Genomic DNA, 19,153 nt, shown 5'->3' on the forward strand with positions numbered 1-19,153 from the left:
GGCTCAAAGTCCAAAATTGGTTCTAATGTGGTCAATAACCAGTGAGCATTCTTTTTTCACTATCTGGTTCTTCACAAAGAATAGATTTGACATTTTCTTTAACATTCCAATTTATCGTCTTTTTGAGAATGAAAAATTTCTAAAATTCATAGCCACTTATCATACTCTGTCGGTATTGTACAAACTATAATTCAATGTTTCAAGTTTCATTGGCTTGAAAAAATATACCTTTGGAGTTTGAGCCTTTGGTTATGCCGTAATTCTATTGCCAGTTTTGGTGGAAGGTAACACCTGGAAAAGAGCCATTGCTTGCTAAATCTTTGGACAATGTGTGTTTTTCATCATGTGGTTCATCAAAGAGAAGATATAGGACTGCATATATATATATATATATATATATATATATATATATATATATAATATATATATATATATATATATATATATGTATATATACAAGCAGACAGAAGAAAAAAATTATCCTTCCAGCAAATCACGAATGACTTTCTTGATCTTCCAAGGCAAAGTTGCCTACACCTTACCAACACTGATGCTTAAAATTTATGACGAGTCATATTTTGTGTAATTGAACTTTATCCTAGTTTGAACCATCACATCAAATACATTTCAAATTTTTTTTGACACTAAAGGTACAAACACAAGCTTAATTATCATAATTATTATGGTATGACTATGAATTCATAATAAAAGATTAGAGCTTTGATGACAAGGACAATTTCATTTAAACATCTCAAAACTTTTCTGAGACTACAAAACAGTTTTTCCTGCAAGAATGGTAACTGAGGTATAACTGGGTGTTTGGTGTCCTTGTTTAACAGATCATGCCTTACAATATCAAAAGTAACTTAATTGTGCTTTGTAGTTAGTTCAGAAATTATACAAATTATGAGTCTAATAACTGACCAGAATGTGAGACTTAAGAAATACAATCCTTTCTTGTTTTCAAGTCTATTTTTGGGGGTTCTATTATTGCATATTCTTTTCTCCCTTATTTCAATGGAATATTTAGTCAGCCTTATTCCTGCTCACTCTCCAGAATCTGATGTTTGACATGATTCATAAACCAGATGTTCAGATCACACACATTCAGCTTGCCAGGAGAAATCACTATTTATGTGAACATGAAGATAGAGGAAACATTTGTAAGTTATGTACACATATGGATGGTAGGATATGCTGTTTGTATCAAGAACTATCAAATGATTCATGGGTTATGAAGGTCGACTTTCATGATTGCTAGAGGGACTGCACATTATGGGTCGACTTTTAGAGTACAATTTAAGTGTCTTGAAGTAATGATTCGTGAATAGCTAGTTCGGTCGGTTGTGGGCGGAACGTGGCAGTAATGTACTTGCTATATGGAAGTATTGATAAGTTTGTTGGAATTACATATACAGATGGGGTTTGAAGTCTAGCCTACATAGGTTATAAAACAAAAAAATAAATATTACAAAGTCATGGAACTGCTACGTAAAATATGCGATACAATGAAATTTAATTCAAGATTAAAATCCATCTCGGCCTCCCCCATCATTTAACTTCTTTATTTCCCATCATGATTTTTCAGTCATGTTTGACAGTGTTTATGAATAAATACTATTCTAAGAAACTGTTTTACATACACTAAGTTCAAGTTATTTCTTCAATTTGTTTCTTAGATTTAAAGCAAAATAAACATCATTTCAATGCCTAATACCAAAAATCTATGAAAATGATTAATTTCATCTTATTTCTTTACTAATGTTAGAATGCAATTCTCTCCTGGGTTTTGTTGGCAGATTACACTTTGAAATACTTTCAGAGGCTTATCAATAATATATTTTTCTTGCAATATTCCATTTTTTGTATCCACAGCATACATTACAGCCTACTCAAAGATCAAAACTGAAAATATGTCTTCGTCTATCTTCCATCATGAGTTGTCAACCATCTGGCAAAGAGCTGGGGTGATCCTAACTGGATGGTCAGCACATCATGAACCTGGAGGCATGCATGCAAATGCCAAGTGCAATATAACCATAAATGACTAGTAAGTTTTGACATGGCAGAAGAGTGACTAGATCTGTAGACACCAACAATTTGCAAGTACACTTTTTCTTTAGCGCCTACTGTAATTTCTTGTAGATAATGTTCACTTTAAAGTAATTTTTGTTGTTATCACTCTGCAATTTCTGGATCTGCAGTTCACGTAATTTATCTACAATATACCAGACAGCATGAAAATACATTTCAGAACTATTACTTTTAATGCTAAACTGACTTTCAATGTTGAATTTCTAACTGAAAAAAATCTCATTTTTGGTCCATAAATGCCTACTATGGTTCTGAAATGCAACCAAATAGCATTCTTTCATACGTATGTATATCAGAGAACCCTCAATGTGACACATGATGCTATTCTACACTCTTGCTGGGCTCCAAAGAAGCACTCAGTTAACAAATATGGGATTAGTTCATTGTATTATTTTTTGTTATAGAGAGGAAAATTACATAAAATGAATAAAATTATTCAGTGTACTGTATAAGACTTTTCCATCGGTTTCTGAATCTAATACCATGTAAAGCTTTTCAAATGTATGGATAATTAATATACTCTTTAATAAATATCATATCAACATACATCAACATAATATATACAACATACATAGCATACTTATATACAGAATACTTAGATATATTGTACCAGTCACTGTTGTCATACCCATGCTGTAAACAAGTGGAATAATACAATAAATAATAATTTCTTATGAATATTGAAGTTCCACACAAATTGTCAGCACCGAAGTACTGTACTGTCTGGAACCTCTCATCTCCCTGCTAGTAACTATATATGAGGTCTCAATCAGACCAAAAGAAACACTGAAAGTGAGTGCAAATTAAATAAGTACTCCATTACTAAAAGTTACACTAGTACAATATCATTAACTGGGAGTTACAATGATATGAAAAACTAAGAGCTGAAGTAACTGTTGACTCAAGAAAGTTGATTATCATGGTATTATGACATATGGAAATGAAAAATGTTTTTACATAATTGTATGGATACTACAAAAGATGACAGAGAAATGGAGGTATGAAAGGAAGAGGGATAAGTGAAGACTATCCTCGCTGTAACCACTCCCTTGACAGGAGTTCCCGGAGGGAATGGGCATCAAAGATATAAGATAGATAGACAGATGAGAGAATTAGGTAAATGCTAGAACAGCATGATGTACCAAATTTATAATAATGTGGTACAATAAAATAAAATTTTAAAGAAGTAAGACACCTAATTGAAGGACATCTCACATAATCAACTGCAGGAATATGAAAGTAGTCAGGGGTCTTTATGTTATGTAATTTGGAGGAGTATTATGAAGGGTGTCAAGATATTTGTAAGAATATCTAGCTGTGAACATCATGTAGGTTTAAACTTGTAGGAACTGGTATATGTAACTGAACTATTTACAAGTCATGATAGGAAGTACAAGAGGCAAAAATGATTTTATGTTACCATTCTACACAATCATATTCATTCTGACATGAAATCATTCACTCTTCCTGAAATATCTAATGGTTGACAGAAACTTACTGATTCACTGCCATATTATCCGCAGAATCAAAGTCTTGTTGACACTAAGAAACTAGTAGAAACACACCCAATTTTCAGGAAAATAATAATGTACAAGGATCTCCTGACTATGTAGCTTCTTTACGAACTTTATATTCTCCAAGAGGCTAACACTGTATGTCTGTTGATACAAAATGACTTTTTTTACTCAATTACTCTTCTTCCTGAATCAAATACTTCTTAACACCAGCTGACCAATGTTAAACAGCAGCTAAACTCTAAAATCACTGAAAATGGTTGTGCAGCTCAAAACTTGTAAAATCATAATATCAATAATGCTGACTAGTTTAAGGGATATAAACCACTCTAGCTCCTGACAGTGACCCTAAAAATACTTGGTTTTACTTGAAATTTTTATTGAAACAATGCTAACCTACAAGGGATGTGGTCCCAATGCTTGGCCAGTTCAAATCAAAACAATAAAAATATAACTAACTTCAATTCAGTGGCATTTTTGCCATTGCTAATCCACTATTTTTAGTTCTCAGCTAGTGTTATGTTGCTCCAAGTTTCATAACTGGAATATTTCATTTCTAAAGAGATCATTCAAAACTGCACCTTCTTAGTACAAATTCTTACAAAAAAATGCTGCTCATTAGAATAAGAAAAAAAAAGTAAAAGCAATAGAAAAATATACTGCACTGCCACCTGCACCTTGACTGACATGAAAAGTTTGCAAACTGATCTATATGGCACATCAGAAATTGATTGTTCCATATTCAGGAAAGGAGAACTGGTTTCATTAACAGAAAGAAAATGTACTCAAAAAGGCCTTAAAAATTCAAAGGAATGAAAGCTTAATTTTGTGAAAGCATCAAAGTTGGCATTCTGCTTGGATCATAGTCTCTATTATTTATAGATTAGTGTGCTTATCTATGGTGCATAACAATGCACAAATTACAAAGGTTTTGCTACGAATAAAAACCACCATAATATGAATAAATCCAATAAAATGCCAGAGTTTGTGCCAATGTGTATGGTACATATGGAAACAAGCTATCAGGAGAGATTTAAATCATGGGTATTAAAATGTGATATGTTTTAGGGTCATGCAAACGGGAAATAGAGAATGGTTTTACAGTGTTACCACATTTCCTATTTGTCATCATTATTTTGCTCAAATAAGGAGTGAAAAGCTATCCATTCTAGTAAAATAAATTTTTCAAGTATTAACTACATAAAGTTCATATGGTTTCATGCTTTATCTAAGCATTCACCAGTTTTCATATAGTATTCTTTCATTAATTTTCTAATATCTGTACTGTAATGGACTTGCTTCCATTCATATATTTTTTGTTTGAGATTCAGACAAAAGAAATGAAGAAAAATCCAATATACCTCCAAACTAAACTTGGTAACAGAGCACCTGACTGTTTGTTAAAATGGTCAACTACAGGAAAATAAAAATATCACTGATTTATTCCTAGCAAGAGAATGGCTGTGAATGAATGTGGCCTTTTTTGTCTGTTTTCCTGGCGCTACTTCACTGAAGCAAGGGGGTAGTGATACTGTTTCCTGTGGAGCGGGGTGAGCACTGGGAATGGATGAAGGCAAGCAAGTATGAATATGCATGGATATATATATATATATATATATATATATATATATATGTCTGTGTATGTGTATGTATATGTGTATATGCTGATATATATATGTGCATGTATGGGCATTTGTGTTTATATATATATATGTGTATGTGAGTGGATGAGCCATTCTTCATCTGTTTCCTGGCGCTACCTCACTGACATGGGAAACAGCGATTAAGGTTGACAAAGAGGATATATGAGTAAAAAATGATGGGGAATAAGGAGAATGGAAAGACCCAAATTGGAGATGGAAGGATGGAGTGAAAATGATTTTGAGTGACCAGGGCCAGAATGTGTATGAGGGTGAAAGGTGCACACAGGACAAAGTGGATTGGAATAATGTGGTATACTGGGGTCAACATTCTGTCAGTGGACTGAACCAGGGTATATGATGCATCTGGGGTAAACCATGGAAAGGTCTGTGGGGCTACCTTGCTAACATGGGAAAAGGTAATCAATTATGACAGGTAGAAACTGAGTGTGAATGAATGTGGCCTTTTTTGTCTGTTTTCCTGGCACTACTTAGCTGAAGTAAGAGGTAGCAATGCTGTTTCCTCTAGGATGAGGTAGGAACAGGAATGTATGAAGGCAAGCAAGTATGAATATGTCTCTGTGTATATATCTCTACGTGTATGTATATGGATATGTATGTATATGTGTATATGCTGATATGTATCAGGAATTCAACAGATATATCAATTAATCTTTTCCTGTCTTGACATTCCCAGGAGAAACTTGAGAAGAAGAGCATGTTAACATGATATATTTCCACTCAACCAAACCATCTCCCTCCTTCCATACATACTTCCTCACTCTGACCTTTGATCTTGACTTAAGTTCCCTAAACCTGTTTCAACTCATATCACTCATGTTCACTCTTAGCAATTCTTCCTACACCCAGTTTACTTATTTTAATACCATTGTAATTCTATATGAATTGTTTCACCACTCTTTATAACAATATTCACTTGTTCTCTATACTCTCTCATTCCTAATTCTAAACTGACTACTTCCCTTATCCCTCAGATCTATCTCTTAGGAATCAAGTCACACAGACAGATAAATGCACAATGAGCTATGGAATGTCATGAAGTAAACAGTATTATGAATGAGCAACTAAAGTACAACCAATCTTTTAAAAAGTGAGTACTGATCTTGTATGTCTTTTTAACGTAGTAACAACAACGAGAAGACATAAATCACAAAAATGTCCTAAATCAAATATATGCTTGTTATAAAAAATGGTACAGGTAGAGGAGCTCTAGTCTAGTCCTATCCTGATCAGATTTTGAATTTTTCAAATCACAGATAATGATCCTTTTGGTTGCACTTTCTGACTTTTTTATATCACTGAATGTAATACATGTAAATATCAATTTCATATAACATTTGAAAAATGTTCAAATATCATATTCATCTAGAGTTCTTCCTTGTCTCTACTTCTAAAAAGTGCAATGTTAACTGTTCTAAGAGTTGGCCACATACCGTATGTCATTAGGAAGGTAGAACAAATGCAAACCACAAAAATATATGAGAAGAGTACAGGTACTACCACCTTCAATTCACACTTAGGAAACTCTTTTGCTCCATTGGTGGGACTCTTAAATCCTTGGCCACTTGGAATTTGGTTTCTTTTGGACTATTGATATACAGACTAGAGATCTTCCACTTATATTGGGTAAAACTGTACTTTAGGGGTGTACCTTTACTCATTAGCTTATACTGATGAAAATCAGGGTTGGATTAGATTCTGTGGGGCCCTAAGCCCAAGAAATATTTGAGGCCCCCCCCTCATACTCTATGATATCATGAAGATATGTTAGTATCATGATAAATTTCATTATTCTATTTATACAGTATCATAAATCTATATATTGTATAATATTACCTATACAGGTATTCTGTTTCTTTTACAAATCACAATGTCTCTTACTTAGAAGGCCAGTATAGGCCATTTGGCAGCATCATAGGTTAGGCCTCAATAGTTTGTGCATTAATCTGGTCCTGATGGAAATCATACCAAATTACATCTCTTACACAGAATAAATTCTGATATAATGAAAATCGGATTTTCATTTCTTTTTACCTTGATAAAGACTGCTTGGTTAGATTAGGTTAGGTTCTTCTAAGACGTTTTCTCTTTCATTTTCTGTAACCTTATCAAACCTATATTAAACAAAAAATATATTCTATATTTCTCTGTACATGTCTATATGGGGGGAAACAAATCACTTGATATGAGTTATGTCAGTACAAGTCAAAGATAAAGGTGTGCTCTTAAATTACATTTTTACCTGTTATTGTATGAAAAATACATACCACAATCACATCATATTTCTAATGAAGATACTGTAAAATAAAATTTTCTGGTACGAAACAATGGATATCAATAGAACTAATCTAAATGCTTTCATAATTGGTAAATATAATACAAACATTCAAGCAGGGGTATAATGTAGAACAGTAACAGATTACCAGCATATCTATAGCAATACCTTAACAAATGCCAACATTACGAAAATTATGAACAGATTTGACAACAGCAGAATTGTACACTAAAATAAGATTATTTTTAAAATTCGTTTGCAGGTTTCATAAGTATAGTACACACTATCATCAAACTCTGATAGAACAACCTTGTAAATCAATGATGATTAATTAACACTATATGGCACTAATATAAATTATTTGTTAAAAACAAACTATGATAATGCCCAACAAATGACACAAGACATCTCTCACCCTGTAAACAAAGAACCCATAAAAGACTTGTTATATGTTCACAAATCTTAGAAGCTGGTGGACATGCTAATATCAGTAAGTGATAAACAGGAGGTAATTGCAAAAATACAGGGAACAACCTTAATATTCTGAAGCATTATAATTCGAAAGCATCATTTTCAAAACATCACAAGTTCTAATGACATAAAAGTAGGCTTTTCCCTAAATTTTGGCTGTTTATTACCTTTTTTTTGTTTCTTCAGTGATATTGCTTTAGAAATGTGATGCTAACGATCTATGATGTTTCAAAATATAGTGGTAACCCCAAAATACAATGTGTATGTGTGTGTGTGTGTGTGTGTGTGTGTGTATGTTAAGAGTACATATGTATCCATAAATATATTCTCTTGGTAGTACTATGAAAGCTGAAGAGAAACTATCAATAAAAAACAGAGCCAGGGCAACTGTTGAATTACATTCATTATCACCAGCATCAAAAACTAATCTTTCTTACATTGTATATGATCGTAACTACAATAATAAGCATACCAAGGCAGACAGAGTTAAATTACTGCCAAACTACAACTGTAAACAGGTGAGGCAGAACGTTACAGAAAATCTATGATAAAGCAAATGATGAAATAAGACCTGCAATCATAGAAAAGTTAAAAGAAATGCCCTTGAAAATTACATCATAAACACACAAGATAGGCAAGATAATACATTATCAATCCTGTGAATTTTCTGAGCTTTCACAGTCATCATTAAGCTCTGTTGACATGTACTTCACAAATCGTTTATATATATATATATAAACTGTTTAAGAGCTGACCTCAAAATTTAAAACTGTTTTGGTATAGCTTAGGCTATAAATTTGTTTGTGATGTTTCGAGATTTGATCTTTGATATGAAGTGTGACACTTTGAGGTCATATTCAACTTTAAGTTCTGGAGATTCTGATGTCTTATATTATACATTATATAGCATACTAATGAGGTTTAGAGCCTTGACCTATAACAATAAACTTGATATATGGAGATCAAATTTAACACCAAAAACTCCTGATACCAAGAAATCATACCCTAAATATCAAATAGTAGCAATAATCTGAGCTCTTACATCAATATCAAGTGCTGGTGATACTGAGTGTATCCTTGATATCAAAAGATTTAATCCCTAGGATTTCACTGTGGCCCTAAGAATAAGGCTTCATTTAAATAAAGTTCAGAGTTTCTGGAATAATTAAGAATAAAGATTTGTAGCACCAAAATGAGATTCACATCATAATGTTTCTGATGATGCCCAGGTTCACAGTTGGTAACCAATAAGTAAAATTAGTACTTAGTGGTGAAAATAGCTTTTGTGTAATGTACCATACTGTATACTGTATACAGTTCCAGGATCCCTTTATGTGGCTTCCTCTAGTTTCAAGGTTGCACTCCATTCATGAGAGGGGAAATGATGGACTCCTCTGTAGTAAGATGTTCCTCAAGAAGACTCTCCTCTTTCACTGGTGACGATACATCCTTGCTGAAAGTGACTTGTCGCTCAGGCTGTAACCAAATGTTTGCATAATCTGATGACACTGGCTTTTGCATATATGTGTATTTATTCATATATACTTATTTACTTTCTGTCCCAGGAGTCACTTTTATGTTTATGGAGCTCCTGCAGTGCTCATGGAGGGGAAAGTGCAGGACAACTGAGCAGAAAGTGATCAATGTCTTCATCTTGGTAACTGCATTGTGAGCATGAAAGATTTTATTATGTGGTGAATTGGTATTTATATGTTTTACTATGTGGTGAATTGGTGTTTATATGCTGGAAATGAAAAGTTTAAGGACAATATGTAGTATGAGGCGGTTTGACTGAGTAAGTAATGAAAGAATAAGAGATGCAATAAAATGAGTGTGTTGAAACAGTCTGGACACATGAAAAGAACAAGTGAGGAAAGGCTGACAAAGAGGATATATGTGTCAGAAGTGGAGGGAACATGGAGAAGCAGGAGACCAAACTGGAGGTGGAAGGATGAAGTGAAAAAGATTTTGAGCGATCAGGGCATGAACATGCAGGAGAGTGAAAGGCGCGCATGGAATTGAGTGTATAGGAACGATGTGGTATACTGGGGTTGATATGCTGTCAATAGACTAAACCACGGCATGTAAACATCTGGGGTAAACCATGGAAAGGTATGTGAGGCCTGGATGTGGATAAGGAGGAGCTGTGGTTTCAATGCATTACACATAACAGCTAGAGACTGAGTGTGAGCAGATGTGGCCTTTTTTCATCTGTTTCCTGGTGCTACCTCACTGAGGTAGGGGGTGGTGATGTTTCCTGTGGGGCAGGGTGGCACCAGGAATGGATGAAGGTGAGTAAGTATGAACATGTGTATATATGTATATATGTTGATATGCATTTATGCATGTATATGTACGTGTATATGGATGTATGTGTAAATATGAGTGGATGGGTCTTTCTTCGTCTGTTTCCTAGTACTACCTTGCTGATGCGGGAAACAGCGATCAAGTATAATAAATATACATCAATTGTATAGTATGAATGGGCAGTGTCCACAACATAGGTGGGAAAGGTCTGGTGGGATAGCATTCAAGTATGAAATGGGAAGGTAGTTGCTTAATGCTTGTCAGATCATTGTATGTGATTTGTCAGCATTATATCTGATGTGGATCCATGAGTAGAGGTTATTGTCATGTGAGTTACGAAGTGGTTTTGGGTGGATTGGGTCTAGTGCTGTTGCAAAAAACTGAATGCCAAGCATTTTAGGATTGGAGTGAACTGGGAGGACCTTTGTTTCAATGTATTGGTGTTGAGTGTTTGTTGCTGCTAAGTAGGCAGTGATTATTTTGAATGCTCTGTAATATGTGGCTTACAGCTTTGATACATTTGCTTGTGAAGGGCTTTACTGGACTCCAAGTGTACACAGTTATGCCAAAAGTGAAAAGTAACTTTCAGCAAGTCTGTATCATCAGAGTAAAAACTCGATATAAAACTTCTCACTCCAAAGGAACCCATCCTTACCCTGCTAGTGATTGTAGCATTGAGCTGTAGAAATCTGAAGGTGGGGTCCTTGGGTTGTTTATATATAGATGTTATCAAGCTTCACCTGCAAGGGGTTACACCATGAATGAAGACTCCTTTGGTGAGGCTGTGTCATGGGGAGCATAGACATATCAAAGAACTCACTTCAAAGGAGTCTGCATTTCCCTGCAACTAGAAATAGTGCATCCCTGAGCTTTAGGAGCCTTTAGAAAGAGGGTCCTGGGAAACACCATGACTCTCATAGATATTGGTGCTGTGGCAATTTTACGTAAAAAATAAATAAATAAATCATATACACGTAACTTATCAGCTATAGAGAATGCCTCATGCCTGTAAAACACAAATAGTAATAAAACAACCCATATCACAATTAACCCTGAATATAACACAGTAGTATTTCTACATACAGTTCCTTACGTAAGAGATATACAGTTATTATAAGTAAACTTCAAGGAAGTAACATTATTAGTGACACAGTAGAGCACAGAGCATAGGGAGAGCCACTAGGCACTTCAAAGTGCAAACAGAGATGAGAACAATAATTGTCTGATGGCATTTCTGTCACTGTTAGCATTTTTCCCAAGAGGATTGCTTAGCAAGGCTTAAAACATCACATTATTCATTTTGCTATTATGGGTCACTGGACACTATACAATGGATCAGTATCATACTCAGGAATATGCCAATTACTGCATTCATAAAAAGAGTTACAGAATTATGGATTTCTTTTGTATTACCATTGTATTTTCTGTGCAAGGACACTTTGCCTATATTTCTGGCAAATTACACAGCTGCGGTGTAGCTATGAAATGTTTTTAAATCACTTTTCCTTTCCTCATTTCTCAGTACTTATTTTGTATGGGAAACAGCTTGCTACTGCAAAGTGAGCAAGCTTTATACTTAAATACTACTTCAATTCTTTGCAAGTCACTTCCATAACCAGCAACATTTTCCTTTGCTAATTCACACACAACTTAATAAAATCATACCTATATGCACTAAATTTCTAATTCTTAAGTTCTTACATAATTGAGTCACATTTATTAAATAATTGAAAATAAACATAATGTCAACTAATTTCAACTGCTCTGTACATTTCTTGTCATCATATGTACAAAATTTCTACTCACTATGCACAATGTACAAAATAGCTGCTCAGGGTCTAGGATGGACTAACCGTTTTTGAGAATTCAATAAAAAAATATATGGAAATGATATCACAACAAAAATATGGTTCTTGAACTTATAAAAACATTGAGTAACTAGAAAAGATTCAACATTCATTGACAATTTTTGAACTTAGATCATTAAAACTAAATACACACTTTAGGAATGAGCATTTGCAAGCTAAATTCCATCAGTCCAGACCAAGTCTGCAAAGGAAAATTCTGTAAATTTGCCATAGGAGTCTAAATTTACTAAAGTAAAAGTCATCAATAAAATAAAAGGTAGGATATCCACTTAAATATTGATTGTTCATTATGGAGATATTACTTACTTGTATATATGACTAGATAGAGATGATCACTATGTACAACAATGTGAGCTTAATGATGCAAAACAGATTATAAACACTTCAATTTGAAATACAGTATTACAACAAAACCAGTTACCATCATCTGCATTTCTCTATGATCATTGAAATGATTAAAAAAGTTACAGCGCCTCGATATAATAATGTGGAAAGTATCCTAACTAAGTCTAAACTTTTGAAAACTGGGTTGGAAACTTCTGTAAACTTTAATAATCATGAGGTTCTTGACATGGTAATTGGCTCCCTGACTTTAAGTTCTTCAGTCACTCGACTAACAAAGCAGTCTTTGAGTGACTTCCTGGTTCTCCAGTAAGGTCACTGTTTGAGAAAGCTTCCATCTAGTCAATATATCCTCTTCCTAACACACTTTCCATTTCAATAAGTATGTTAAACACCTTTTGGTAATAATGCTTATGTAACTGATATAAATCACCCTTGCCCACCCAATGGCAAATCTTGCGAGTTGGCTATCCAGCAAGTCATTTTGCTAACCAAATTTCACTCACAATCATCTGTTAATTTAACTTTCTTTATGACTGTACTACACTTTACAAGTGTGTAAAGAAGACAACCAATCAACCTTCATATTTTGATGCGTGTAAACAAGCCAATTTACGTTTGCATTTAGAAGATAAACTAACAAGCAGTTGCTGGACCAAACTGGTGCTTGTGAGTATCTCATTGAAGCTTACAATGCTGGGAGGAATTAGCAAAGTGGTGGTGGGAGAAGTTGGCCTACCTAATTATTCATATCAAGTGGCATTTCACAGCAACTACAAATGACTAGAATGGTATTGAGATCACCCATTTTGTTACCCTTGACAAGCAAGCAAGACTCTTGGATAATAAGTCTTAAGTCCTGCTTTAACAAGGTTCATTTCAACTTAATCACTACAAAATACTTCTTGCAGTCAAGAACAAAGGCTTAAATTCATTATGAACTTGCCATACTTTCTGCAACTAAAAAACCAAAGACCTTATAAGCTAAAGTGGAAATGGTATTTCAGTAATGTACAACATATCTTTGCTTTCAGTAAAAGCAGTAAATAGTATCACATACAATATTGTCAGCAGTGTCTCTATAAAATGGCAAACTGTCTAAAACACACAAGAGATGTATACGCATACAATGTGAGCGTTATCATTCCTCAGGCACTGACATGACAGCAACATAGATACCTGTCTGAGAATTTCTGAATTGGCAACACAAAAGCCATCCATTAAATTATTTTTCCCCCTTTGAAATTTCAGTGAATACAAACGCAAATATTAACATACTCAATGTGCTACTTCTCAAGGTATTTTCTCTTAATATCTTCATTTGTGAACAGTTGCAGCAACACTAAATGGAATGAAAAAGAGTTCATAACAATAACTTATTTTTTTCACCAGAAGAACACAGAAATCTCCCCTCAGCAGTCCACAGTAAGGGTAGCGGCCGACGTGACGTCACCAGAACTCTAGGACCACAACGCTGTGGCTGTGAGCGGCCTGGGGAGAGAGAGGGATGCCTTTCAATAGGGGGATCACAGCATTAAAGGCTAAGTGAGGGATTCACAAATATTATGCATCAAGAAATAAAGTTGGCTTTTCAATATGGACTGCTTATATTATAAAAAAAAGGGTTTCTGATTACCTAAAGAACAGAATCTGAGCATATGATGATAAAATCCTGTCTTAAGTACACACAGTTGGGCATTATTTACATGGTAAAAGAATCCTGAAGTAATATTTCTATGCAAACTCTGCTAGTGAAAGGATTAATATTTCATCTCTAATGAATTTTATGTCAATATAACCATTCCCTACTTTTTCATGTCTGAGGCCAGAGAACACAACAATAACTAGATAACTGAAAATGGATACTGCAAATGTATAAGGGAGCTGTTATCCTTGGGTTACCCCATCCCACCATATCAAAATTTACTTCACTGGTTTCAAAGAGGGAATGATCTAAACCACTGTCTGTCAGTTACATATGACTGAAATTGCCAGCAAACATAAATAGATGAGAAGAGAGGAAAGTAAAGGAGTCATGTTCACATGAGCATATCAGGAACCAGAGAGGAAAATACGTATAAGTATAAAAGTAAGCATGAACAATGCTCATCATCTGAAAGGAAGTCAAGAAATGGGAACAGAATTACATAAGTTCCCAAGAAGTTGCATGACACTCATGAGGAGAGAAAAAAATCCTTGGTCACTGTGTCGTCTGAATAGCATGACAGACAGAGGGTTTGCACTGTATGTCAACCATCATCGACCTGTCATCAAGAATCACACTAACCTGCAACTTAGTCTTTTTTTGTAATTTATAGACCTTAAATCAGATACTCATAAAAATTCATACAGTTTTTCTAGGGCATTTAAAGAATTGAATGACACTGAATGGAAGGAGTCCCTTAACATTCAATACAAACAACTCATTTGCTCCACTCTAAACTATGCCTCACCTGCTTGCTCTTCCATTCTCTGAAAAGCAAATATAATAATGCTGCATAACACATAACAGTGCATTCACAAGAATCACTGGTTCCTTAGCCATCATAAACACTCATTACCTACACAATGAAACATGATTTTCCCAGCATAATCATACCTTAACATGCTCAACACTCAATTCTATGCAACAGCACAAACCCCCTCCCATCCAAACCACTTCATAACTAACCAACAACCCTCAAAAACAAATTAAAAGCTCACTCCTGACTTACACTTCAGCAAACTCTTTCCACAGATCAGCCTAACCCAAACATATATGACAATCACAAAACAAAGACACAGTGAGATAACCCAACAAGCACTAAAGAACCTATCTCCCGCCTCAGTCTTACATTCTCAACCCACTTCTAAAAAGTTACTCTTCCCAGATAAACAAGACACACTTTCCCATCTACAATCTAGGCATCTATCCCAACAACATTACAAAAGTCCTTTCAAAATCAAATCTTCAAGTTTTGAGCCAGGTTAAGTTTCAATTCAAACATATTTATGTAAGGCATAACTTAGGTGAAGTCCAACTAGAGGTTTTATTTCATTTGTATTTTGATGCAGGGGTCAGGTAAAATGAATCTTCACTAAACATGAGTTTGACTCTCAAAAACAGATGCATAGATGAGATAAAACTGGTTTTCTGAAATATGGAGAAGTTTTTCTTCCTGCAGGGAACTCTTGTGAGGGACACTGTCTTCAATTCTAAAAAAAAAGTCAATCAGGCCTAATTAATGCCCTCTTAGGGTAATAAAATATTCATCTTGTTATCATTATCATACAACACACTCACAGAAGGCTTCCCTCGCTGTAAATGTGATCCGCACCCCAAGTGGCTTCCCTTCTAAGGTAACACACAACACCTCATAAGTGCATCCTCCATAAAGTTCAGCACCTCTGTCATGTTCATAAGCCTGAATTCCACAGATAAGCTTAAGGCCTACAATCTGAATGACATACCTGGCCCTCTGGGTGCATCCTATATCATTTGAGTCTCTGCGTGACGTTGGCGAGGGCTACAGCGAAGGCCTGCACGGCACTGAATGGGTACTGAAAGTCTAGTGTGTACGCATTCCCATCAATCCGCCCGAAACTGCATCACCTGAAGGAGAACTAGCTTATTTAGTGGGATGATGGGGCCAGGGCAAGCTGACTTTGTAGGTATTGAGGGCTGGGCAAGTTGGATTATAAGAGTGTTAGAAGGAAATGCTGACTTAGTTTAAGGTGATGATGGGCAGGGTAGACAGGCTTTAGCATAGTGCTGGAGATAGAGTATACTAGCTTAGAAGAGAGGGTATGGCAGGCTGGCTCAGGTGGGTGGTTAAGGGAGTCTGATGTGCGGAAAGGGTTACAGACCCAGTAGGGGTTAATGTTAATGAGGGAGGGATGATAAACATTTTGGGATCATATGGGATCCAATCAGGCTTATAATATATCATAAGTAGGTTTACAAATACATATAACAGGTAGTGTGCATGACCTCGTCAGGCGAGGATCATGTGAAGGTCAAATACAAATTATGACCACCTAGGGAAAGGGTCAGGTTGTGGATTAGGTCATTAACTTGTATGTGTTGTCAGTTCTCTGGATTATGATAGGACCTAACATATACAGCCCTATCTTGGTATCCCTGATACAGTGAATATTTATGAAAGCATTCAGGTCTTCCTGCTTGATTTTCCATAAGGCTACCAGCACGCCCCTGAATCTTGTGTTCATCCTCCCCTCAGGTTTGGTCAATAAAAGTGCACGAGGCTTAGACTGCAATGTGTGTGTGTGTGTGTGTGTGTGTGTGTGTACATACAGGAGTAAAGACATGTACATTTCAGTGGTGTAATGGCAAGGGGAAACTGGCTCTTATTTGGTCATTACCATCAGTTGCTTATGCTCCATACTGTGACTACCATGAGAACACATGATTGTTAGATTTCTCTCCAAACTTCTATGATAGTTTTTTTTGCCAGTTCCTATACCATCACTACTGCAACTTATTTTCTATGATTTCACACCCTTAAATATTGGCATGTACATCATGGGGATAGGGGAGAAAGAATACTTCCCATGTATTCCCTGCGTGTCGTACAAGGCGACTAAAAGGGAAGGGAGCGGGGGGCTGGAAATCCTCCCCTCTCTATTTTTTTCTTTTTTTCCCAAAGAAGGAACAGAGAAGGGGGCCAGATGAGGATATTCCCTCAAAGGCTCAGTCCTCTGTTCTTAACGCTACCTCGCTAACGCGGGAAATGGCGAATAGTATGAAAAAAAGAAAAAAAAAATCAATTATGAAAATATACCATAATCAATGATTTCATCCTAATTATCTAACAGAAAGTGGGTGAGAAGTCTGTATTCTTAGCTAGGCATTTCATTGTAGACATCAAGAATCAGTTTATATAAATAAATGTTCATATGTTTACCAAATTTGATTATGGTTTTCAATCAACCATTCTGTTGATTCAGGAGAGCTATCTTTAAGGTTACAGGTCAACCAAACCACTCTAAAGGATATGGATATCTTAGAATTAGAAGCATTTTCCCAGCAACTTAAACACAGTAGGGTCAATGAAGGACTTGCAAATACCTGTACCTGTACCAAGTTTAGTGGGATAGAGATGAAGTGCACAGGCTTAGTAGAGTGGTGGTGTTGGTTAAGACAAGGTGACTGACTGGGTTGGACGGGAGAGTGTTATATTTACTGAGGTGATAATGGAAGGACGGATAAAAAAAAATCTGCAATGCAAGATTATCTGAGTAAATACTGTGTAGGTAAATAATGATACAAAAGCAAGGAGGGTGGGAATGTTAAAGATAATAAACAAGGAAGCCTGGCTTGGGACTGTCTGGAATAATGACAGATTCAGCTGGAGTGAAAAGGATGTAATTGCTGGAAACACTACTACAACAGAGGAAAGCAAGGACCAACAATAGTGACAGTGGCATCCACAGGATGAAACGGCAAGGAGTGTGACAATAAGCAAGGTCGTCAATGTGGAAGGGAATGGTGAGGGAGAGGTGAAGTGTAGAGATGGGAAGATGAGACAATGTGAGGGAGAGTGAAGGGGAAAGCGGAGATAGGATAGGGAACATAACAGTGAGGAAAGTGAATGATATGAGTGAAGGTAAAAAAAAATTGGAAGAGGAGACTTGGTGATTAAAGTAATGATGAAGTATTCTGCTAATGAAATACATGTGGAATTTTTCACTGACACAATATACACACAGAATTCACTCTAAAACTTTTCAGTATTTGAAGTAAATTACTAAACATGAGTATTAACAATCAAAAATCCTATCAAAATCATAATCATCAAGGTCCTCTTTTTAACAAACAGACAGTTCACCAACACACAAGAATCTTGACTTCCACACTATGTACTCTGTACTCTTCTCATCCATTGGTTATCTTATATTCCTCTAAATTTCTCACTCTCTCTTACTTCTCACTAAATGATCCTTACAGCTCTACTCTGTCAGGCTCACCTCTTTCTCCAACACATCATGCACAGATCACCTTACTTTCCCTTTTTCCTCCAATTCAACCTCCTGTTTTCCTGTCGTTTACACCCATGACCAATCCCTTTATTTTCCCCCTTTTCCTCCACCTCTCCTCCTCAATTCACTCCCTCACCTGCTTGCCCTTGAACTCGATCTGGAAGTTCTTGGCCGATTCCTGAGTCACACGGCCGCCGAAGTCCAGCTGGTAGACCTGCGAGTTCTCGTTCCAGAGAGGAGCCTTGTTGTGCATCACGTACTGACGGTGTCGTGGCGTCGACGACCCCGAGCTGTCCCCTCCGCTGCCTCCGCTGCCGTCACTCCGGCCCCGGGACCGTCGCAGCTGAGGGTGTCACACGGAGGGAGAGGCCCAGTGAAAGAGAGAGAGAGGGAGGAAGGGAGGGAGAGAGAAAGTCTGTGTGTGTGTGTTTGTGTGTATCGGAAACATGATAAGTTGTCAAGCAAATATAATCATGTGGACTTATGTCTACAGTGTCACTTCTGAAAGGCATTATTGTACATTATAATCATATTTTTTGGTTATTATTTATCACTAACACTACAGGAGAGGAGGGGAAAAGCGGGTGGCCAAAAGTTATTGCCGTAAGAGAAATATATTCAGTTATGGAAATTCTCTTTATT

General features: G+C 35.9%; 1 protein-coding gene across 1 annotated transcript in view; it reads right to left on the reverse strand.

Annotated features, from left to right (window-relative positions):
* Window positions 1-419: 419 nt before the first annotated feature.
* The window catches only part of Tusp (WD40 superfamily protein Tusp), a 169,908-nt gene continuing 151,174 nt past the window's right edge, over window positions 420-19,153 (reverse strand). Inside the window, exons 19-21 of the mRNA XM_071679677.1 lie at window positions 18,640-18,854; window positions 15,983-16,115; window positions 420-14,023 (exon numbers count right to left, since the gene is read on the reverse strand). Coding sequence (XP_071535778.1) covers window positions 16,007-16,115; window positions 18,640-18,854 — 324 coding nt within the window. The 3' untranslated portion in view covers window positions 420-14,023; window positions 15,983-16,006. The remainder of the gene's footprint in view (window positions 14,024-15,982; window positions 16,116-18,639; window positions 18,855-19,153) is intronic.

This window comes from Panulirus ornatus, chromosome 30, assembly GCF_036320965.1.
Source record: "Panulirus ornatus isolate Po-2019 chromosome 30, ASM3632096v1, whole genome shotgun sequence".
Classification (NCBI taxonomy): Eukaryota; Metazoa; Arthropoda; class Malacostraca; order Decapoda; family Palinuridae; genus Panulirus; species Panulirus ornatus.